Below are 23955 nucleotides of genomic sequence, written 5' to 3'. Positions count from 1 at the left end.
AACTTGAGTTTGATGTAACTAATTACATCTGCAAAGACCCTATTTTCAAATAAGGTCACATTCTGAGGTTCTGGGAGGACCTGGGTCTTATGGGGACATTCATCAACACATGACAGGTATTGAATGTGGAACAGATGGGACTCGCTGATGTGCCCGGTATCGTGGGAAGTGGGTGAAGGCAGAAGACTCGGGTATAAGTCGGGTGTGAGCTTGAAATGCTGGGTGGAGGTGCCTGTTGTACCATCATGAGAGACTGAAGGGACAGGCTGGGGGAGGCCTCAGGGTTTGTGCTTGGGCCATGTAACATCTGAGATACCTACGAGATACCTCCATGGGAGAGTCACGAGTGTATGGACAGTGTTGAAAGCAGCAGATAATACTGGGAAAGGGTATAGACAGGAAGAGAAGGGGTCAAACACCCAGCCTTGAGCCCCTTAACCTTGAGAGGTTTCCAAATGGAGGGAGAGACTGAGGATACAGCAGCTTTGGTGATTCTTCAAACACCTATTGCGGGGGGGGAAGGGGGACGGGGGACCAAGTTGCTTCAGTAGCAACAGTCAAAGAAAAACAGATTAGGCCGGGTGTGGTGGCTCACGCCTGTAATCCCAGCACTTTGGGAGGCTGAGGTAGGTGGATCACCTGAGGTCAGGACTTCAGGACCAGACTGGCCAACACGGCAAAACCGCGTCTTTACTAAAAACACAGAAATTAGCTAGGCATGGTGGCACGTGCCTGTAATCGGGAGGCTGAAGCACAAGAATCACTTGAACTGGGGAGGCGGAGGTTGCAGTGAGCTGAGATCACACCACTGCACTCCAGCATGGGTGACGGAGAGACTCAGTTTCAAAAAAAAGCAAATTAAGACATTGCAGTTGCACTGTAGAGAAATCAAAATTTTCCATGTGTTCATGTATGTTGAAGCAACCTCGTCAAATTCACCTAACTCATTTCATGCACAACAGGGAAACACTTCTGGTTTTCACAGAATGAAAAAGCTGTTATGGCTACTCAGGGACTGACGCAGGAGAATTGCTTGAACCCGGGAGGCGGAGGTTGCTGTGAGCCGAGATCGCTACAGTGCACTCCAGCCTGGGTGACAAGAGTGAGTGAGGCTCCGTCTGCAAAAAAAAAAAAAAAAAAAGTCATAATATTTCATCCTCAGAACATCTCGAGCCTTGGGTGGAGTGGGATGTTGCTTTTGCTCTTCCTTGTCAGGGTTAAGTAACCACAGGGAGGGACATTTAGGGAAAGCCCCTCTCCAGAGGACACAGGGAGTCCCCTGGCACAGGATACAGGGCGTCCTAGATTGCTGCTGCTATGATCCCTTGTCCTTGAAGGCAGTCAGTGGGATCCTTTTCAGGGATGAGGGCGAGCTGAGGTCTCATTATCCAAGGAAGCTTGCTTTTTTTTTTTTTTTTTTTTTTTTTTTTTTTTTTTTGAGAGTCTTGCTCTGTCATACAGGCTGCAGTGCAGTGGCGTGATCATGGTTCACTGCAGCCTCAACCTCTCAGGGCTCAGGTAATCTTCCTAACTCAGCCTTGCAAGTAGCTGAGACTACAGGTATGTGCCACCACACCCAGCTATTTACTTATTTTGTAGAGATAAAGAGTCTTACTCTGTTGTCCAGGCTGGTCTGGAACTCCTGGGGTCAAGCGATCCTCCAGCCTTGGCCTCCTGAAGTGCTGGAATTACAGATGTGAGCCACTGCACCCTATCCCGCGGAGGCTTTTGAGGTCCAGATAAACCCCCATCCCCTGGTTCCAGTCGTGGTTCAGGGTTCGTAGCCACCTGAGCTGGGTTTGTCTACACATAGCACAGGCTTGGAAGGACCAACATGTCACGCCCATCCACAGAGTAGCTGCTCCGGTGCCAGACATGGGGCACATGCAGCCATGACTGAGACGCAGGTCAGAGCCTAGGGCCCAGTTGGTGTCTTCACAGCCAGCCTTTCAGGGAAATCTTGTGGATGGTAGTGGGATAATTACGCCTTTTCACCAGGAGAGAGGGAGAGGAGCCAACAACGCAAGTGATCGTTAATTAGTTCATTCGCTGAATTATTCATTCACTTAAAACTAAGTGTCTATTGTCTTCCGGCAGTGGTGAATAAAATCAATGTGGTCCCCTCCTCTCCAGCCCTCTGGGTGATGCTGGGGTGTGCTCAAGTGTGCAGCCTGCTTAGGAACTCAGCTGGGTGGGTTTTTAGTGTCACTCCGGGGAGACCAGGAGCTGAGCAAGCAGACTGGCCAGGCTGAAGGCACGGTGCTGCTGCCACCCAGACATCACTCCCCCACCCCCGCCGGAGTTGGAGGAGGGTGGTGGAGGTACCCAGGGTTGTCAGCCTCTGCTGACTGGGCTTCACCACACTCAGTGCCTCTGTTACCCACGGTAATGATGCAGATGTTCCCGAGGCAGAAGGTGGCCTCCCTGAGCTGCAGGTCACACTCATGTCCTGGGGTGACAGTGTGGCAGGTCACTGCAGGGGGACTGTCAAATTCCAGAGCCTGTGCAAACAGGACTCACCTTGCTGTTTCCCAGAACTCCTGGTTCCATAAAGAGCAAGAACACAGAGTGACAACGCTGTCACTTACGAGAAAGTGAGGGTGGGAAATGCAGCACGCAGATCAGGCGGGCAGGCGGCTCATGGAGAAGTAAGGACGTCTGTGACTTAACAACATGGAATTAGAAGAAACCAGGTTTCTCCCTGGAAAAGGCTTTTTGTTTTTTGTTTTGTTAGAGATGGGGTCTTAATATGTTGTCTAGGCTGGTCTCTAACTCCTGAGCTCAAGTGATCCAACCCGCCGTGACCTCCAAAAGTGCTGGGATTGCAAGTGTGAGCCACGGCACCCAGCCAATACTACTTGTTTTGTTTTGAGACATTCTTGCTCTGTTGCCCAGGCTGGAGTGCAGTGGCACAATCTCTGCTCACTGCAAGCTCTGCCTCCCGGGTTTACGCCATTCTCCTGCCTCAGCCTCCCGAGTAGCTGGGACTACAGGTGCCCCCCACCATGCCCGGCCGATTTTTTTCTATTTTTAGTAGAGACGGGGTTTCATCATGTTAGCCAGGATAGTCTCGATCTCCTGACTTCGTGATCTGCCCGCCTTCGCCTCCCAAAGTGTTGGGATTACAGGCGTGAGCCACTGTGCCCAACCCTGGCCAATACTTCTTAAAGCATTGTCTGCCATGGGTCAGGTTACCTGAAGCAGAGCACGGCAGGGCAGAGCAGGCATCCTCCAGAGGGTTGTAATCAAGTGAGTGACCCAAACCAATGTTAAAGGTCACGGTGGGTGCTGCGTGGAGAGGAGCCTGAATGGCAGTGTGATGGCACCGGGGGGGTGACTGGGGAGGACAGTGCGGCACTCACATTGTGACAGGCAATGGCAGCTCTCAGCATGGTGGTGGTGAGGGGTGGAGGGTGCTGGAAGCCGTCAGATCCACATCTGTTTCAGGGGTGGAGCCGAGGGCAGTAGTGCACCTTACCTGTCTTGCTCACTGCTGTATGCCTGGCAACTGGTATATATAGGAGGTGCCTGTTTCTTATGGGAGTGAATAAGTAGGAACCTGGTCAATTAGATGGGAGTTACGGGATGGGAAGAGGCAAGGACTGGTGGCCTCCACAGCTGCTAAGATGGAGCCTCTACTTCCTCAGCTAGGGAAAGTCACGGGTAGGAGCAGTTTTAGGGCAGAAAACAAAGAGATGCCTTTTAGTTTGGTTTGAGATGGTCGTGAAGTGTTGCCGATGGAGTGTTGGTTAGACAGTGGGACATGAGGCTGACATAGCTTGGGGAGATGGTCCACAGAGCTCTGCTGCCCAATACAGGAGACACCAGTCATACAGGATACAGAGCACTTGAGATGCAGCTCGTCCAAGCTGAGCTGTGCAGTGCATAAAATAACACACCGGTTTGGTAGACTTGGTACCCCAAATGCAAAACACATCAACACGTTTCAAAAGATGGTATGCTGAAATGACAATGTCTTGGATGTAGTGGGTTAAATGAAATTATACTATTATAATTTTCACCTGCATTTTAAAAGTATTTTTAATGGGGTTACTAGAATTTGTTTTTGTGAGACATGAACTCTGTCATCCAGGCCAGAATGCAGTGCTATGATCACTGCTCACTGCAGATCTGAACTCCTGGGCTCAGGTGATCTACCTGCCCTGGCCTGCTGAGGAGCTGGGAAGACAGGCACACACTGCCATGTATAGCTAATTAAAAAAAAAAACAAAAAACTTTGTAGAGACAGGGTTTTGCTACGCTGCCCAGGCTTGTCTTGAATACCTGGCCTCAAGCTCTCTTTGTTTCAGCCTCCCAAAGTGCTGGGATTACGGGCTTGAGCCACTGTACCCAGCTGCAAATTTTAAATGGCACACATGGCTGACATGGCATTTCTGTTGGATAGCGCTGGTGGCGGTGGCATTGGGGGGTCACTTAGGATGGTGCAGGACAGGAGCAGCAACCTGAAGACTATGCCCTGAGCTCCCTCTGCATTCCCCTAAGTGCGGCTTCCTGATTTAATGCCCAGAGGAATGCACCTGTGGGGTGCCTGGCATGGTACTCATGTTACCCCCCCACCCCCCAGACAAAAATGGTTACATGCCGCCTCCATCTGTGTCAGCCCACAGCAGCCTTGGCCCACCTGGGCTTTGAGAGCCACCTCTAACAGTGCCCTTCATGCGGCCCTGGTGGGAGCTGACCCTACGCCTGGATTGTCATCCCAGGAGCCTTTCTTTTCTCAGTTACCATAACTGGGTTAAAAATGTTGACTACCTTGTTGTAGGGTCTGAGTGTTTGAGCCAGTGTGAATTATTTGGGAGGTGCGGGGGCAGAGCAGAGTTTCTTCTCATTCTCTAGATCTCAGCTTAAAAGTCACTTTAGCCAGGCAGGTGCGGTGGCTGACACTTGTAATCCCAGTATTTTGGGAGGCTGAGCTCAGGAGTTCGAGACAAGCCTGACTGTCATGGAGAAACCCCATCTTGACTAAAAATACAAGAAAATTAGCCAGGTTTGGTGGTGCATACCTGTAATCCCAGCTACTCGGGAGGCTGGAGCTGGAGAACTGCTTGAAACCCGCGAGGTGGAGGTTATGGTGAGCCGAGACCGCGCCATTGCACTCCAGCCTGGGCAACAAGAGTAAAACTGTCTCAAAAAACAAAAAACAAAAAAAAACACTTGAGCCAAGAGGACCTCTTGGCCTTGGCCCCATGGCTCTCCACTGGCTCCCCTTCGCCCCAGGGGACCTCTGGCCGTGTCTGGACATCTGTCTGTTACAACTCAAGGGGTGTCCCTGGCATCTAGCAGGTGGAAGCATCCTACGATGCATGGGACAGCCCCCCACAACAGAGAATCATCCAGTCCCCAATGTCAGCAGTGCCTAGGTTTTTAAATGTAGATTCTTGGTTGGGACCAAGGATCTCTGATCCCTGTCAGTCTTCTGCAATATTTACTGTGGTCTGAAATTATCCAGATGGTTGACTTCTTTAACAAAATGTGATCTGCCTGCCTTCATGTCCACTGTGACTCCCACAGTGCACCTTACCTGTCTTGCTTACTGCTGTATGCCCAGCACCTGGTATATACTAGGTACCTAATAATGCTCTGTTTCTTATAGGAGCGAATACATAAGTACCTGTAATGAGTGGTTTTTTTTCTGTATGAAATTTTAATGCTACATTGCCAGTTTATCCAGATCTGCCTAATATAATTAAAACTTCACCTCAATCTCCGGTTGTTGAAAAAGAATTGAGACAGACTGTTCACTGAAGTACCTAATTTATAAAATGTCACCATTTTTATTTTGTCATTGTAAAGAGGTTTATCTCAACCAGGCTGTAACAAAATTTCCACAGCTTATTCCAAAAGAAAATTTTAATACAAGAGATCTTAAAAAATTAAACACATTTGTTTAAAAATCCTATTATGTAAACCTTAACATAAGAGGGTACTTAAGATAATACTACAGGTTTCAGGGCGTTTCTGCAGACTTTGAGACCTTACGTAGACACAGACTATCATAGACTCTAGATACAGTCCTCTTACCCCTAAGACGGCTTACTGGGACCCGATTATGGGCCACCCCTCAGTGGGGTTACCATCGCTCCTCCACTCAAAAGACTCGCTTCTCTAAGAAGTCGGTGTCAGATGAGTAAGTGTTCTACCTGACGGCTAAGCCAGGGATGAAGACAGGCTGACATTCTTCTTACGATGAATCCTGGATAATAAAAACTCTAATTAGCTCTACCCCCGTTCCCTTCACTCCGGGAAATTCATGGTCTCTGGGGTCACTTATTGAGCGATTAGTTGCTCTGGGTGCAAATGTACGATCCACCATTGTGTGTGCTGCTGTCCTCGGTTCCGATTTTTGCAAGGATATCCTCTTTCCTACACTGACCATGAACGAGTGGTGGTTCCCCTTGCCGTTCATGGAGACCGGCGGCAGAGCTGAGCAGATTCGAGGGGAAGCGGGGGGCCTGGGTGAGTGGTTTTCCGGTTAGGATGGGAAAACATTTATGCACCAGTAAGAACTAAATCCCTGGGCCTTAAACCACCAGTGAATCTAGAATCTTCTGCCAGCAGGGCTGCTCGCTCAACCATCTTCTGAGGAAGCCAGATTTCTTTTTCACTTCTCTATAGAAACTAGCTATAAGGAAGGATGTGCAACTTGGTTGCTGGGATTTAGAAACAAGTGTGTGCTCCATGACAGAATTCAGTTACCCACATCAGGCCCATAAGATGGCAATGGTTCATGGCTAGAGTGAGGAATACCAGAGACGCGACTGATCCAGGGTGCATTTCAACAGCTGTGGGATGAACCGCGGGATCTGGTGTGCCTCGAGCCAGGAGACCCTGGATGCTACACCCTCATTCCTATTGACCCAGGAGCTGAAGCTTGATTTTAGAAACATAATCAACATTGTGTATTACAAAAACATGAAGATGAACTCTTTTGGCACAGAAATGTGAGAGAAAATATACAGTGCTACAACTGTGCAAAATTAGCACAGAAGCCAATCTGAAAACAGCAAATATTTAACAGTAGCTTTAATGAATTAATGCACAATATTTTGAAAAATGTTACCTTTGACCTTGCTCATAGCAGATGCCTGCCTTCCAGAAACACTCCATGTCTGCCGTGATTCTGAGCGAAAGAGCAAGACAGAGTCAAGACAATCGCTGCCTTTGGGGTTGAAACCCAGGCACGAGGCTGCCCTTTGCGGGATTTCCGGAAGACTTCTAGACCTTATGTACATACAGACTATCATAGACTGTACATACGCGGTCCTCTTACTCCTAAGATGGCTCCCTGGGACTCGATCATGGGCACCCCCAAATGGGGTTACCATTGGAGGCCGACTGGCGGCCTAGCCAGTGTGATGTATAGCGGGGAAGGAATGAGGTGTGGGGTCTTGCTCAGGTCCCAGGAGCTGAAAACCCAGCCCGCCCTTTGCCATCAGTTCTGTGCCAAGGTCAGAAGATGCTTCTGGAGTGCAGGGCCTCCCCAGCATAGGCGCTGCAGCTCACATAGGAGCTTGGCGGAGGAACGAAGTATGGATTCTGGGGGTGGCTTGGGGAGAGGAGGGGAAGAGAGAACACAGCTGGGCCTCCCTGTGAGGGGCCAGATGGAGTTGCAGCCCCATGGGGGCTTGAGCAAGTGGGGTGGGAAGGCCGAGGCCCAGAACCCCATGACTTGATCCTCAGGGTGGGCACACTGTCCCATGCAGAACCAAGAGAGGCAGCCACGTCTCACCTGGGCCACAAAGCCCTGGCTCAGGGTGTTAGGAAATAAGGCGCCTCCGGAAGGCAGAGCTGCAGCGCATCAATGAGGCAGGCTGGTGGGCTTCCCTCCCGTTTCCAACCGTGGGTTGTGATCACTGGCCCCAGTGCCTGTTTGTTGCATCAGCTACAGCCATGCTATCAATCTGCCTGGTGTAAATGACTTTTGGGCGACTCTGGTTTTAAAGCACAGTTACCTGCCATGGTTCTAAATAATTAAATGCTTATCAAAGAATTCACCTTAATAAGCTCCAAGGTATAAAGCAGGGCCAAGGGCTGTGATAGACCCAGTCCACATCCCTCCTCTTCCTCGATCTTGCAAGATGGCACCCTCCCTTACTCCACTGGATGATCCCTTTTGCAGCCAGCAGGTCCCTAGATGCAACTGGTGACTGGATGTGAGGATGGCTGCCGCCACCACGGCCTGTAAGAACTTCCGTCAAAGTGTCTTCCTCCACCAGGGCGTGCCAGTAGAGAAATGCTGGGGGCTTTGAACCCCAGCTCCACACTCTACAATGGCTTGCCAGCAACGTGAGTGGAGTATACTGCTAAGTGCGAATCAAAGAAGCTGGAATTTCAGAGTGATTCCAGGAAGAGTGGCGGAGAAGGTTCTGTCTCAGGTCAGGAGTGCAGGGCTGGGTTAGGTTTCTAGCAGCCTTTAACCTCCCTTCCTGCAAGCGTTTGTTCTCTTTCAAGGAGGGAACCCAGTGATGCTCTGTTTGAGTCAGAGCAGGCCATGGACAGAAGGATTCGGCGAAGAGTCTTCCTCCCAGCAGAGGTGGTCCCAGAAATCCCTTGAGAGACAGGCAGGCCCCCTGGCTCCTCTCGGAATGCAGGAGGGGACTTCCTTTCTCAGATGCTGACTTTGGAAACCCCCGAGTAATCTTCCTGGATGAAGGAGACAGACGTGAGTTGCAAGGGTTCCTTTCCGCAGGGGTGTCTTTGCCACTGATGGGCCATGGGCTGAGTCAGCCCTTGGAATTGAATCCACGCTGAGAGGCAGGTGACGACACATTTAAAGGGCATGGAATTTGGGCACCAGGTTCCAGCCACAATCCTGCTAGCCCTGGGTGTTGCCACACCCCGTTTCTCCAGGAACAGGGAACCCTGCCCGTTGTCTCTGTTGCCTGAAGTTTATCCCACCACATTAGAGAGCAGGACAGGGGTCTTTTGAGCAGCAGGATGAACCCAATCATTGCAGAACATTTTACGGGATTCCAAAGGGAAGGGCTTCGAGGAGCTGCTACCATGCACCAGTCACTAGCATTTCTGAGCAAAAATGAGGGGAGATGGTCTGGATCTGGGAGATGACTCTAGGGTCAGTGCATGATCATGGGAGAGGCACCAGGAACAGGCAGGTGGGATGGTCCTCACGTGGCTCCCAGGAACATGCTCTCCACATTTGGGAGAGGAGAGCAGGTTTTCTGTGAATAATGAAGCTTTATAAAAGGGGGAGGCGGAGTTTCTGCCACCCATTCAATATCAGCTGAGAGCATACTTGTTTCTAATGGGTTAGTATCTGTCAGCTCTGGAGGACTGACTTTGCATTGTTTTTTGACATCATGTGCAGAACGTCCAAGGTGCTTCCTGGTGGGGTATCTGAAGAAGAGGGCAAGACCTGATTCACATGCTGTGTTTCGGGGGCAGGTGTCAGAAAAGGTGCGGGTCATAAGCCTGGGCCCAGGAGGATGTCGGAGATGGGAGGTTCTTTCTGTATCCAGCAGAGAACAGGGAGATAACCTCCAGGGCAAGTTCCCTGGCTTAGGGAGGCCCTCCTGAGACCGTGTCTGAGCTGGCGGCAAACACCTACTTCAAAATGACCGATGTGGCATAAACCCAACCAGAGGGGCCATGACAGACGGCAGCTTGAGCCAGATGGCACCTTGAGCTTTTAGACAGTCCCTGCCTCAGTCTGTGAGGGCACTCTACTCAGACTCGCCAGCCACGTGGGCTGGTGTGCACTCCAGCCCTGGAATTTCCAATAAAGCATGTGTGTTGGCCAGGCGTGGTAGCTGACGCCTGTAATCCCAGCAGTTTGGGAGGCCCAGGTGGATCACGAGGTCAGGAGATCCAGACCATCCTGGCGAACACGGTGACACCCCGTCTCTACTAAAAACACAAAAAAATTAGCCAGGTGAGGTGGTGGACGCCTGTAGTCCCAGCTTCTCGGGAGGCAGAGGCAGGAGAATGGCATGGACCCGGGAGGCGACGGAGGTTGCAGTGAGCAGAGATCGCACCACTGCACTCCAGCCTGGGCAACAAAAACGAGATTCCGTCTCAAAAAAAAAAAAAAAATGTGTATTGGAGCAACGTTGGCAGGTGGGTGGGAGACAGGCCAGGTTGCCTTTCCAGGATGTCTCAGGTCCTCCAGACTTGCAAACTGACTGCAGGGTCCCCACTTCCGTGCACACTCCGGCTCACTGAGTCTCACCAGGGCATGGCTTACCTGGCCCAAGGTCCCCTAAGAAGTCAGGTAGGTCTCGGTTTCTCTGGGGGGCTGTGTGTGAGTGATCTCAGCCTTAAAGGCCATGAACAATCTTCTCCTTACTACGAGGGGAACGCACAGCATAAACCTTCCAGATGATTCTCCAGAGATTTCCTCGAGCCAGGAAATGCTCCATGCTCAGCTAGGCTGTACACATTTTAAGCCACTGAATTGAAGCAGTTCCAGGACAAGCCCATGCCTTGCCATCTAACTCGCCTTTCACCTGCTTCTGTCCTCAGGTTCCACTGCGTCTCTGCCTCAGCTTAAGGCGGAACGCACTGACTTATTGCATAGTGCATTTCACGACCACCTTCTTGGTTATTTTACCCCAGAAATCCAAACTGCCTCAACGGTGCTGAGCCTGTGAGGACAGCCCTCGTCCTGCGAGGGGCTCTGATGTGAGCTCACTGGAGGAGGAGACCCAGGGGCCACCCAGTTACTGGTCCCCATCCTCTGCTCCACCTGCCCAGGCTCCCTGTACTCTGAGAGCCATCCTGGCATGTAAGGAACAAGAGGACTCCATCTTAGGGGAGGCAGAGTTCTGTTCCCACGGACAATGGTAGCTGGGCAGACGGGGGATGGAAAATGTCTTTAGGGGAGAAAAACATCTGTTCAGTGTCCATGCTGTGTCCAAGTTCACAGACATGGAGCCTGGTTTGAAAACCATGGAACCTTCTGCAGTGGTTTCCTGAACCAAGTCTCTCATGACTGTGAGGCCAAGGCCACTTTGGACAAGCTGTATGACGTGGGGTTACCAAGCTGCTGCTGCTGACTGGGTCAGATGTCCAAGTCCCCCTTCCAAGCCTGGTGAGGGCCTTAGTGGCCTCAGGCTCCCGAGGGCACACTGGTCCTTCCTGAAGCCAGCCATAGGGGGAGGTAGAAGTTCTCCGAACTCAAATATCACTAATGGCTCCTTGCCAAGGCCACAGGAACATCCCTTGGGAAAAGTGAGCTGTGACACGGCTGGGTGTCTAATGACCATTGGTGGAGAATGCAGTGAATGGAACCAGATCCTCTCCCCCTTGCCAATCCCAGGCATCCCTAGCTTGGGCCAGGCAATAACCTTAAACAGCAAAAAGAGTCTAACAGTCATTCTAGGCCCCGTGTAGGAAAGAGTGGAGAGGCTGGCTCCGCAGATACCTTCCTGCACAGGGGATAAGCTGTGCATCTCACGCAGCGGGCACCAAGCCTGACCTGGTGCCCAACCTCCTACCAGCCCTGAACTGCTGGGAGGTGAACGAACAGCCCCCGCAGCCCAGGGCAGACCCCAGGAGCAGAAGGACCGTGTGTTGCAGTCTGTGCAGCGAGGCACCACCTTGCTCTCTGGGGTCAGGGACCATGTGGCTCCAAGACTGACCAGTTTAATCAGGGTGTCGTTTAACTGGTGGGGATCGTGTGCTCTCAGGGTCACCGGGTGGACGTGGTCGTCACGCCGAGGTGAGGGGCCAGCGGCAGTGGCTGGGGTGGAGGCAGCTGGCGCGACGCGTAGGGCCTGTGGCTGGGGTTCCGTCGAGGTCAGAGGTCGCCGCTCTGAGGCTCCACGTTGCGCGTCTCCCGGGGCTGACCTCGGGACAGTTTGGGGAAGCGGGAAGCCGCTTTGGGCCGGCTGTTCTTGTTCCCAGGCTCTCCGGGCGGGGCGATGTCGCTGGAAGAGCAGAGAATCAGGTTAAGTCTGGGGGTTCAGACGCAAATGACCACGGGCCGGGAAGGGAGCCAGGTGTGTGGGCAGCGGGAGGGACGTGGCTGGGGACCGTGGGCCGGCTCATTGGAGCAGCCTCTGGCTGGTAAGTGCTACCTGGAGAAATAAGAAACCCGTATTGTCACATACACTTTCTTTTAAAAGCACTCTGAGGCTACAACCAAGCTTGGCTGTGAGGCAGAGCTAGCTCATGGTACCACTGTTCCGGCTGCATTTTAAGGCTATGAAAGAATGTTCTAGGCATAGCTTTCTTCCCCCCGTTTTCCTTCATTTTCCAGCACAGGTACAGTTCCAAGTCCAAGGCGACTTTGGAGAACACTGTAAAGTCATAAAAGATGTGTAGCAAAACACAGCAGAGGGACTTCCTGTGGAATTGATCCTAAGAAAATAATCAGGCCTTAGGCCCTGGTCTAGTTATAAGGTCGTTGGGCATGGTACTGTGTTTAAGAGCCAGAAACAGCGGAAGATTCCACCAAGAGGGGTACACCGATCCTGGTTCTGAAGCAACACACAGCAGCACAGCATGTGTGGGTCCCAGGGCACGGGTCTGGTTTGGGAGGCCCTCAGCACACTTTTGAGGGGACAGGGTAGAGGCCGGGAGGCTGCACCCTGAGAGTGGAGGGGGCTCAGCAGGAAGTCCCGTGTTGCAGTTGCATTTTTAAACTATATTTTCTTGGGAGAGAGTCTCAACTCTGTTGCCCGGGTTAGAGTGCAATGGTGCAGGCATAACTCACTGCAGCCTTGACCTTCTGGGCTCAAGCGATTCTCCCACCTCAGCTGCCTGAGCAGCTGGGACTGTAGGTACTAGCCGCCATGCCTGGCTAATTTTTTAAGCTTGTTGTAGAGATGGGGTCTTGCTCTGTTGCTCGGGCTGGTCTCAAGTGATCCTCATGCTCAACCTCTCAAAGTGCTGGGATTACAGGTGTGAGCCACTGTGCCTGGCTGATCCTTAACCACACTTGTAAAGTCCCCTTTGCTAGCTAAGGGGACACGTAAAATCGGGGGCTGGGAATGTTCTGTCGACCGTAGGCTATTTGAATAGGAAGTAAACATCAACAGGACACAGCAGTTGATAAGAGTGATCTCTAAGTGTTAAGATTACAGATGTTAAAAAACAGACATAAGAAAAATTATCTACAATAAATATCTCACTGGGACAAATTGCTTTAAAACAAGACAAAAACCTCGTAGGATCAGTGTTCACTCCTGCATCCTGAGCACCTCTGTGCTGTCGTAGCTTTCTGGACGTGAGCCCTCTGGCTCCTACGAGGGAAGATAGGACCCTGTCCACAGCTAGCTCTGCCCTATTTATGGCTCAGGGAGGACAAGAGCCACCTAGCGAGTGTCAGATCAGGATCATCCACCCCCAGGTGTCTCCAAGCTCAGTTTCACATACCACATGAGTTAAGGGGAGACTTGTGTTCATACAGAAATCCGAAATCCGTTCCCCCAGAGGGTCCCTGCAGGGTTCCCTGAAAGAGCCCAATGTGTCTTCATTGCATCTCAGGAGTGATTCTCTTTACGATGATCTGGTTTGCATTGCACCATTCCAGGGACATAGCCACTGTGCGAGTGAAATGCCTCCTGTTTCAAGTTTGACACCCTGATAAGCTAACAAAATGAAGACCCCTTTTAATGACTGCCTTCTCATCCTGTAACTCAAGTTGGGCTTTGCCTTCTGTGCATGGATGAAAAAAACATTTGACCTTGAACAAAGCTGGAGATGCTCTGAATCATCTCTGAGCCCGTCCAGCCTGGTGTGTGCCGCCCGTTCCTCCTTTAGGTGGGCGTCTGGCTGCAGGCCCAAAGCAAACATGCCCCTCTTACTTCAAAGGCTGACCCGCCTTACCAGAAGCCTCTTTATCCCTGGTCCCTGCTGAGAGGACGCTTTGAAGATGCTGGAAGGAGGTCTTTGCTCACAGTGTAGGGGGACCGATTCTTAGATACAGGAAGGCTTGGATGTCAATGTGAGTTTAAAGCGATGCCCTCACTATCCGCTCCTGTCATGCTGTTCAGATCCAGGGTCCGACCAGCCACTCCTTAGCCTGCACCTACGGCCATCAGTCAGCACAGCCAGGACGAACCTGGCCTGCAATGACCAGAGCCTGGGGAGAAGCCCTGGAAGTAATGGGTTCAGAGTGGTTGGGAGAGGCCAGTGCCTTGCCGGTTGTGAGAGAAGAGGTACCAGTTGGTGGGGCAAGGGTGCTTTTATAACGAACCGTACCTGCCATGCAGGGGTGGAGAGAGGGTGGGGGCTCTGAGGCAGATGCCTTTGTTCAGTCCTGTTATGGATGGTGCTGTCTGAGCCTTGGTTTCCTTGTCATTTGGTGATGCCAACCGTGAGCACATCCTAGTGCTGTGGAGGGGATTCGAGGGCTACCTGAAGCCACCAACTAGCTGTGTTTGGGTAGGCAAATGCCTGCTGTCTGAGTCTTGGACAGAATAAAGGTGGGGTGGTTTTAAGCATCATGGGGATCCAGTGCCTAGAGTGACAATGACTAGGCAGCACTGAACTTTCAAACACACATGGGCTGTGCCACCAGACACCATGCTGGGCACGAAGGGGTGCAGAAGTTGCTTTGGGCTTGGAGAGCCAGTCTCACTGAAAATGGTGAGGGCAGACCCTGGATAGATCGCTGTGGTAGAAGCATGGGGCGGGGGGAATGCCCCAGTGAGGGGGAACCAGGGTGGTTCGGAGCAGGGCACAGAGGGCTTCCTGGAGGAGGTAGAGGTGTGGAGGGTGAGGAGTCAGCTGAGGATCACTGTCGGAAGGGGCCTCTAGCTGTGAAGATGAGCACAAGTGAAGTGGCGGGCCTGTGAGGAGGGGTAGACTTGTAACCTGGCAGACCTGGCCCAGCTGCTTCCTCTGCCTGGAAGGCAGGGTTAGCTCAGGGCGTGCACTTGCCGTGTCATGGGGCTGTGTTTGTCCTGATGTCCATACCTGGCAGCTGGGGACTCCCAGTGAGTGCTGGCTGCTGTGGTTGACAGTGGGCTCGTGTGACATGCGAACGGTACAATCCTCCAGGCCCTGTGGAACAGAGCCATGTCTTGGGACCCAGGTGGGCTGGAGGCAGGGCTGCTATGATGGCTCCTGAGACCCCCGGGTGAGGCTTCATTTGGGACAAGTTGAACGGATGATACCTGCAGAAATCTGCCTGGAACAGGGGCTTCAGTGAGCATGTGACGGACGGAAAACCCAGACTGCTGAGCACAGTGGGCTTGAGCGGAGAGTGCTGGCGGCAGCTGGCATATGAGGCTGAACCTCTTGCAACTGCTATCTTTGTAGGTCGAGAATAGCCTAATACTGATAATGCTGTCTGGCTGAACAGCAGGATCTGAAGGTGTGGGGTAGGTGCGACTAGGAGTGTATAAACAGGGGAAGGAAGCAGGATGATGTGGATACAAGAGACAGGGCCAACAGCGAGAAGGGAAGGAGACCCCACATTCCCCCACTGGGTCCCTCCCCTACAGGGGAGATATGAGGCCAGTGCCATGCTCACTCCAGGACTGGCATCCAAAAGTAGAGATAGGGGCTGTAGTCAGACGGTTTCCAGGGAAGCTGAAAGGCCATGCATTTACAATGGCAGCCTTAAAGAAGATCCATTGATTTTTTTCCCCCCTTTAAAACCAAGGCTCCCTCCAGCTCCTGTTGCAGATGCCTCCTCCCGACAGCATCCTCAGAGTGAAATTCTCATCCCTCATACCCCTTGTTAGCTGCCGACTTTTACCTACTGTACCACTAAGATTTCCAGAATGAGGGCACCATTTCTTACCCGGCTCCACTGACAGAAGCCAGCCACCAAGAAGCAGACTGTCTCTTGTCTGGCATGACTGCATTTTTATAACAAAGTGGGCTTTGCAGCTCCGGGGCCTAAGCGAGAGACGAATGCATGGACAAGTGATGTTCCGTTCCTGCTCCCCAGCAGGGACTCTGTTAATGCTGGGGCTAGGTCTGTTTCAGTTTTGCAAACAAGAAAAAGGGAGTCTGGATGGCTAATCCCTAAGAATGAATTGCCAAAGGCCTTAAATCCATATTCAGAGTCAGAAAACTTGGGTTCCTTTTGTTAGACACTATAGACCTTAGAGAAAGATCCATAACCTCTGCAAGACACAGCTTTCTGATGTGTGAAGTGAGGATAATAGTGCCAATCATACATCATTCAATGCATATGTATGCGGTTGGCAATAATTAGATATGGCTCTTTTGACATGCTGAAATAAGGTAAGAGCATCAGTAAAGTCTGGCCAGCAAATTCATGCGAACTTCTACTGGTAAAAGCATCTAATACAGCAAAGGAACTGGGTATAGACTTTTTTTTTCTCTTCTAGAGATGGGGGTCTCCCTGTGGGGCCCAGGATGGTCTCAAACTCCTGGGTTCAAGCAATCCTCTCATCTCAGCCTCCCAAGTGCTTGGGATTACAGGCGTGAGCCACCATACCCAGCCAAGGAGGCGTTTACAATCTCCCAAAATACAGCATACTTCCCAAACCCTCCTGTTCCCAGTGCAACCCCTCAACTCCCTGCCCTGGGGGAAGGGGCCTGGAGGGAGCAGACGGAACCTTTTCTGAACTGCCCATCCTCGTCTTTCTGGAACAAGATCAGTGTCTAGGCATTGCAGGTCTTTTGCTGCCTGGTCCCGACACAGCAGAGGCCTTAGAGGGCTATGTAGATGGGGAGAGATGGGTATTCAGCAGGGATATTTACGGACAGCCTGAAGAAATAAAAGGCAGTGAGCAAACGGGTGGGGGTTCCAGTCTTGAGACAGCTCGGCAAATGAGGGTGGGGAAATCGTGGCCGTTCTGTAAAGAATGAGAGTGCCATCTCTGGCATTCTTCATGTTCCTCTTAGCTGGGACCAGAGCCCATCAGGGGCTCGGGAGAATTCAAGAGAAAAGACTGTTTCTACCTTCCAGGGGCCAGGACAGCCTGTGAGATGTGACAGACAAGGAGGCCTAACGAAGCCACCACCCGAGGGTGCAGACCCCTCAGCCAGTGGTGCTAGATGACTCAACATCTTTCAGACTTAGGGAGCAGTCTCCCCATTTTTTTGTTTTTGAGATAGAGTCTCTGTTGCCCAGGCTGGAGTGCAGTGGCAAAATTTCAGCTCACTGCAAGCTGCACCTACCGGCTTCATGCCATTCTCCTGCCTCAGCCTCCCGAGTAGCTGGGACTACAGGCGCCTGCCACCATGCCCAGCTAATTTTTGTATTTTTAGTAGAGACGGGGTTTCACTGTGTTTGCCAGGATGGTCTCGATCTCCTGACCTCGTGATCTGCCTGTCTCAGCCTCCCAGAGTTCCCCCCATATATTGGCCCTATTCCTTGAGCCAGTTATGTTATTCACCCTATTAGGTTGCTAAATTTATTCACGAAGGACATACTACAAGGAACAAAATCCAGTCACCATCTATTTTCACCATTGTGGGTGAAATATCAATGTGGTGATAAAGGACTCGCTCAGGATAGCGGCCACTCCTCTACAGTGACTTTCTCCAGTCCACAAAGTGGACTTTCTGAGCCATGGATCCAGATCCCGACGCTCCTCTGGTACCTGGAGGGCGGGAATCGGGAGGCCACTTTCAGGGTGTGAGCCTCAGAATCCCAGCATCTTGATTGTGGGAAGTGACATCCCTGAGCCCAGAGTCACTCCACCTGGAGCTGGGATGAGGACAGGCCACGCCCTTTCCCAGGCTCTGTTGTTACTGTCTTCTGTGCATCTCCTATATGACATTCAGTACCTTTATTTTTCGGTGACCTTGGCCTTTGCAACAATCTTCATGAACACGGTTTTAAAGGCACATTGAAGAATTTGAGAAGCTTTTCTTATGTACCAGCCCTCATTCCTTTGCTGCCCCTCGTATTGGGTGAATGTTTGCTGCTTACTATGCTGGTTTTTGCAATATGGACAAATCTCAAGTGCATTGTCAAATTCCCAGAGCTGCCCCACATCTGAGTCCATTCATAGGCCGCTCTGGAAAAGGCAAAGCTAGGAGCGACAGAGAACAGATTGGGGTTGCCAGGGATTAACTATAGAATAACGCTAGGGGATTTGGGGGGTAAAGGAGCTGTTCCATACCATGATGGTGGTGGCTACAGGACTCCATGTCTTTGTCAAAACTGAGCGAACTATGCCATAAAAACGAGAAATGGCACCATGATAGGCTTCAATCTCAAACTTGACTCCAAGAGGGCAGTATCTGTAAATCTAGACTTTTCCAGGGTGAAAGAGCCCGTCAGGGAAGACCCTGATAGCCTGAAGCTCTCGGGCCAGCGGCCTTTGTCCCTGTCTCTGGGTAGAAAGCAGGGGCCCTGGGGACAAAGTCTGAGATGATTCCCGGCCGTGTCATTCACCAGCAGGGGTACTTGGGCTGGTCAGGATGCTCTTCTTTAGGACTCAGATTCCTCACCTGTGAAGGGGGATCAAAGTCAAACTATCAAGCTGCGTGCACTTTAAATGTATGAACTGTATCGTGTGTTATCTGTATCTTGAACTGTGTTAAAAAATGGTGCAACCATACATGAAGGGGGAAATCACAGGATCTGCCTTGCAGGTTCTTAGGACAAAGCCGAGGATCTCGTTCGATGCTGGGATGGAGCGCGGCTCGTGGAGGTGCTGCTTGGTGAATGACCTCACCCTTCACTGCTGAACTTGGCTGTGGCCGCCTCCGGCAGGGTTCACTCCTCTGCGAACCCTGTGTTCAGCTCAGACCTCGATCTTATTTCTCAGACCTGGTATTGCTAGAGCCATTTTGGGATCACACAGGGAGGGAATGGACTTAGAAATGCAGTTCAAACTACTGAGCAGAAAACACAGGAAGGAAATGGCACAGAGGATTCATCCCCAAATCCACGAGGGGCTGGGCCCTCCTGGGTTGCAGGGTGTCCACTGCCACCAAACTGGGAAACTGGGGACATCACTTCCCCAGGGCTGCACCTTGCCCTGGGCTCATCTGGGAGGCAACTGGAGAAAATGGAGAAAGAACTCCTGGGATACCACGGTCACTCAGGAAACAGCCCATGCGTCCCCATGGCACTGCTGCCTCCCCTCCCAGGAGAGGGATGTAAGCTGCGGTAATGAGCCCCCTGCCAGGCCACGCGTATTCCTGACACACGCGCTTGGTATTCGTTTCAGAAACTCCATCTCCATCCTCCCCACTGCTGACATCTACAGCAGCACCGGGGGAGTGGGGGCGAAGGGGGTCTGTGAGGGCACCCGCCGAGGGCCCCAGGGGTGGGTGTTCTTTTTAATAAGCCTCGGGGGTGCACTGCATGGTGCCCTGTCACCAGCATATGCGGCTGAAATTGATCCGACAGCCTCAACTGCTCATCAGTGAAAACGGCTGCGAGGAGAGACTAGCTTCTCATTTCGCTTCACCTGTGATCTGAGTTTAGGCGAGCTGGTCAATATTTCATTTACTAGGAGCTGCCTTCATAGGGAGGAGGGCTCAGTGTCTGCAACCCAGCTACGACCGAGCTGTGTGTGCAGCAGGGATGTGGCCAACATCCTCCATGACCCAGCTCCCTGATAAGTCTGTGCGTGTACCAGTTTGAAAACCCAGTTCTGCCTCTGGGACGTGGAAATCATGGAGAATGTGCTCCCTGCATCTTACTTAGGCCCTTGGATCTGTGGAGTGGGAGGCAGTGGTGCTGCCCTGCCTTCTGTACTGTGTGGCCTATGTGGGTCCCGATGGGTGGTGTCAGAGCATACCAGGCTGAACAGCCTTTGAATTCGTTCCTGGGCAATACCTGGGCCTCAGGACTGCATGATGGGTGCCCCATGAAATCCAATTCCATTGTGAACTATGCTGACATCCATCACGGCTTTTACCTCCTGCCTCTTGGTTTGAAATGGGTCTCCAAGACTTCCACCATCCACACAAGCAACCCAGAAATGGCTCTGGCAGTACCAAGGGTTCCTTGAAGGCAGATCTGGGTCTGGTTCTCTTTGGATCCCAACACCATAAGGCACTTGATTTAATTATTTTGAATAATTAAATCTTGAGCTTGTCAAATCTTGAGCTAAAGGAATAACAGATTCTTATATCATCCTTAAGCTGGCCACGTGAAGGGGGTGCTGTAATTACCATCCTAATCTTGTGGGGGTGGAAAATAAAGCAGGGAGGGTAAATCGTATGGCTAATGAGGAGCAGAGGCTGGTATTGATCTCGAAGGTGCAGTCTGACCCCAGAGTCCATGACTAGATGCAAATGCATCCAAGCTCAGTCCCCAAGATGCTACAGTTAGGTGGGGGCAGAAGTGGGTATGTGACAAGGCAGCTGTAGCTCACTGCTTTCAGAGGTACAGATGGACAGACCCTCGCGAGTTGCACTGAGCAAGGTTTCAACCATAGATAGAAATAGTCTGGAAGGTGGAGGCCAGGACAGGCGTGCCCAGAAAAGCAGGGAGGTACATGTGACTCCCAGGGAAGAACCCAAAAGACTCGGGGCAGGGGACAGGGATGCCTGCAGGACAGACACTGTGACTTTTGGGAACTAAACAACTCAAACTACTGAGGGCACAACCTGTTCCAGATGAATGTAAATCCCCCATCCGACATTATTTTTTCATGATGTTTTGAGAGTGCTTTCAATAACGCTGTGACACTGCTGCTAGGTTCCTGATATTTTTAAGCCTCAGGCTTTTCTTTTGCAAACTCTGGCTGTGTAGTTGCTCTTCTACAAGCATAAGTTAAATGGTGAAAGGGAAAGCAGTAAGAATCTAGAGAATCCTCTCATTTATACAGACTCATTGCTTGAAAACAAAAAACAGCTTGTCAACCCACACTTTGTGAATAACCACTGTTAGGACAGTAGTATACAGTTTTCTAGTCATCTTTCTATGTGTGTTTGTCATAGTACGTCTTCCAAAATGGAAGTAAAGTTGCTCTGAAATTTGGTATTGCTTTAAATCAAAGCATTCTGGCCTTGGATAAGCCAGAGACGATGGTGGAAATGGCATGGAAGATAGTAAAGACGAAGGTGCTGTGTAACTCGCGGAGTGACTGCTGGGAGGCTGGGTGTCACTATTTCATCTGTTTCTTGCTGTCCTCACCATGGGAGATGGGAAGTTCAAGAAGTTACTGCCCCAGGCCCACATTAGAGAAGCAGAATGTGGCTTACATTTAGGTACAGGGCCATGCCCAAGGTCACGTGGCAGCACTCCCCAACCTTTTTGGCACCAGGGACCAGTTTGGTATAATTTTTCCATAGGTTCGGGGGGTGCGGATGGTTTTGAGATTAAGTACGTTACATTTGTACATTTTATTTCTATTACTACATTGCAATAAATAATGAAATAATTATACAACTCACCATAATGTAGAATCACTGGGAGCCCTGAGCTTGTTTTCCTGCAACTAGACAGTCCCTTCTGGGGGCGATGGGAGATGTTGAGAGATCAGGTATTAGATTCTCATAAGGAGCACGCAGCCTAGATCCCTCGTATGTGCAGTTTACAGTAGGCTTTGCACTCCTATGAATATCAAATGCCACTGCTGATCTGTCAGGAGGCGGAGCTCAGGCAGTGATGTGAGCGATGGGGAGTGGCTGTAAATACAGACGAAGCTGCTCACCTGCTGTGTAGCTCAGTTCCTAACAGGCTACAGATTGGGTACTGCTCCAGGGGTTGGGGACCCAAACCCGATCCGACCACTTCTTATCCTGGGCTAAGGAGCAGAGGACAGAGCGGTAGGCCTCGAGGTTTCTAGGAAGACGTTGCAGTTATGACCTGTGAATTTACTTTCTAAAAAGGAGTCTTTCTCTCTCTCTCCCCCAATATCTGTGTAAAGTCTCTTAATTCCACTATTATCTGAAAAATGGGGCTGATATCAACGACCTATGAGATTAAACAGGACAAGGCATTTAGGGTCCGAGGCAAACTCGGGCACATTCTGCAAATGGGCTGCCTATGGCCCTGTTGCGGACCTGTCCCTAAGGAGCCCCATCAGGTGGATAAACGAGATGTACAACTTGTGAAGATCACCCAAGGGGCCTGAGAAGTGTTGGGGACAAAGCTGATTCTGAGACAGGGAGCCTTGTGGTGAGGCAGGTACAGCACCCCCGTAGAAACGGAATGGGGGTGGATTCGGATCTCAGGCACAAGGACCAGTAGTAGGATGGGGGGATGGAGAACGGTTTTCTTTTGATCTTGGGGCCTGGACTGTGGGAGCAGCTGGGGCAGAGGGACAGGTGTATGGATCCACCATGGACGGGGTACTGAGAGGCATGGCACTGCGGGCTGCATGCATCCCCGGGTAAACAGTGCCCATTAAAAACTAGAGATCCAGTGTGTGTAACTTTCAAGGACAGCTTAAGTTCATCGAGCAGTCTACCAATGCTCTTTAGACGTCAGCTTTCACCATTTCAAGGCTAAAAGATCACTCTGGGTAAAATCCTGATCATGACCAATGGCTGTGATGCTGACGGCCTCTTTGTTGGTAGCCCCTGGTCACCTTAAGTGGGTACCTCAGGTTTCAGAGCTGGCTTGGGCTGACATTTCAGAAGGCCTCATATATCATCTACTAGGGTAGGCTAAAGAGGCTGCGTGATGGTTCTGCTGGGTTAAACCGCCTCACTTTCCAAGGATGGAAAGGATTCTCCCTGAATCCTGCTGCTTTTCTAATTCTCAGTCGCCCCTGTCCCCACTTTCCATGGGATGCTCAGAGCATATCATGTCTCTGTTGTAATCCCAGTCACTTCCCTCGCAGTGATCTCCGCACCACAGCACCCAGCCCAACCAACCCTGGCCAAAAACTGAAACAGAAGACCCACAGGAAGACGGTGGTGAATGAAAAACGCAGCCTGCCTGCCCCGCCGACTTGAGAGTCCTCCAGTTCCCGTAAGATCATGATGGAGCTGAAAAATATGTCACTGACATCACAATGCACCACACTACTCCTGAGGTGAAGCTGGGGTCAAGCCTACTGCACTGCCAATCATGGAAAAGATTTTTTGGGCCGAGTGCAGTGGCTCACTTGAGGTCAGGAGTTTGAGATCAGACTGGCCAACATGGTAAAACCGTGTCTCTACTGAAAATGCAAAAATTCATTGGGTGCAGTGGCGTATTCCTGGAATCCCAGCTACTTGGGAGGCTGAGGAAGGAAAATCGCTTGAACTCAAGAGGTTTCAGTAAGCCGAGACCATGCCACTGCATCCCAGCCTGGGTGACAGAGCAAGATTCCACCTCAAAAAATTTAAACAATTTAAAGAGACAAAACCTCACCAGTAGGGATATAAAGAAATATTTTTTACACTGCTGTATAATGTGTGTTATGAAAGTCAAGAAGTTTTAAGAAAACTTTATAAAGTACAAAAGTTATAAGCAAAGGCTAATTATTAAAGGAAAATATCTTATAAATTCAGTATAGCCTAGGGGTCCCACATGTGTAAAGTCCCCTAGTGCACGTGACGTCCTGAGCTTTCACCTCCCCCTAATACTCACCCACAACCACTTACAGTCCTACGGGCTCCACTCATGGGCAGGGCCCTAGGCAGGTGGCTCACTTTTCATCTCTTACCCTTGGTAGATACACGAATCCCGCTGTGTTGCAGGTGCCCATGGTATCCAGTACGCTCATGTATTGCATAGGTTTGTGTACATGCGCACACTCTGAGCTTCACACACCACCGCAATCACCTAATGACCCCTCTCAGAATGTATCCCCATCACTAGGCGACGTGTGATTATTTTGCACTGTACACCCTGTGCTGGGCCCCAGCGGACCAAACCAAACTGGACTCACTCAAGCCCAACGCCACCTAGTTAAGCTACAATGCTATGGAAGCAGGAAGGCCCCCACGCAGGCAATTGCAGTCTACCTGAGACAGCATAAGAAGGAAGCCCCTCTGTTTAACTCTTACCAAAAAAAGCAACCTGAGGTAGGTAACCTGATGTTAACCAATCCATCATTTGTCCCCACCTCACAAAACGTGTTCTGCCATTGACCAGTGGGAGCTCTCATCCTATTTTGTACAATGGAGGCTGCCTCAATTCATGAA

At 51.0% G+C, this 23955-nt stretch overlaps 1 protein-coding gene across 15 annotated transcripts in view; it reads right to left on the bottom strand.

The window, feature by feature from the left end:
* The window catches only part of SNX29 (sorting nexin 29), a 657788-nt gene that overhangs the window by 63509 nt on the left and 570324 nt on the right, over nt 1-23955 (bottom strand). For 3 of the 15 annotated variants that reach the window (XM_015125636.3, XM_077987271.1, XM_077987292.1), the window contains one exon: nt 5773-11906. The exons of 10 other annotated variants lie outside the window; for them this stretch is intronic. In XM_015125636.3, the coding sequence (XP_014981122.2) occupies nt 11777-11906 (130 nt within the window). In that variant the 3' untranslated portion in view covers nt 5773-11776. Of the gene's footprint in view, nt 1-5024; nt 5124-5772; nt 11907-23955 lie in introns of those variants that run through there. 2 more of the 15 variants (XM_077987272.1, XM_077987273.1) reach the window with 1 other exon arrangement.

Source organism: Macaca mulatta, chromosome 20, assembly GCF_049350105.2.
Source record: "Macaca mulatta isolate MMU2019108-1 chromosome 20, T2T-MMU8v2.0, whole genome shotgun sequence".
Classification (NCBI taxonomy): domain Eukaryota; kingdom Metazoa; phylum Chordata; class Mammalia; order Primates; family Cercopithecidae; genus Macaca; species Macaca mulatta.
This window is presented reverse-complemented; position numbering and strand designations above follow the sequence as displayed.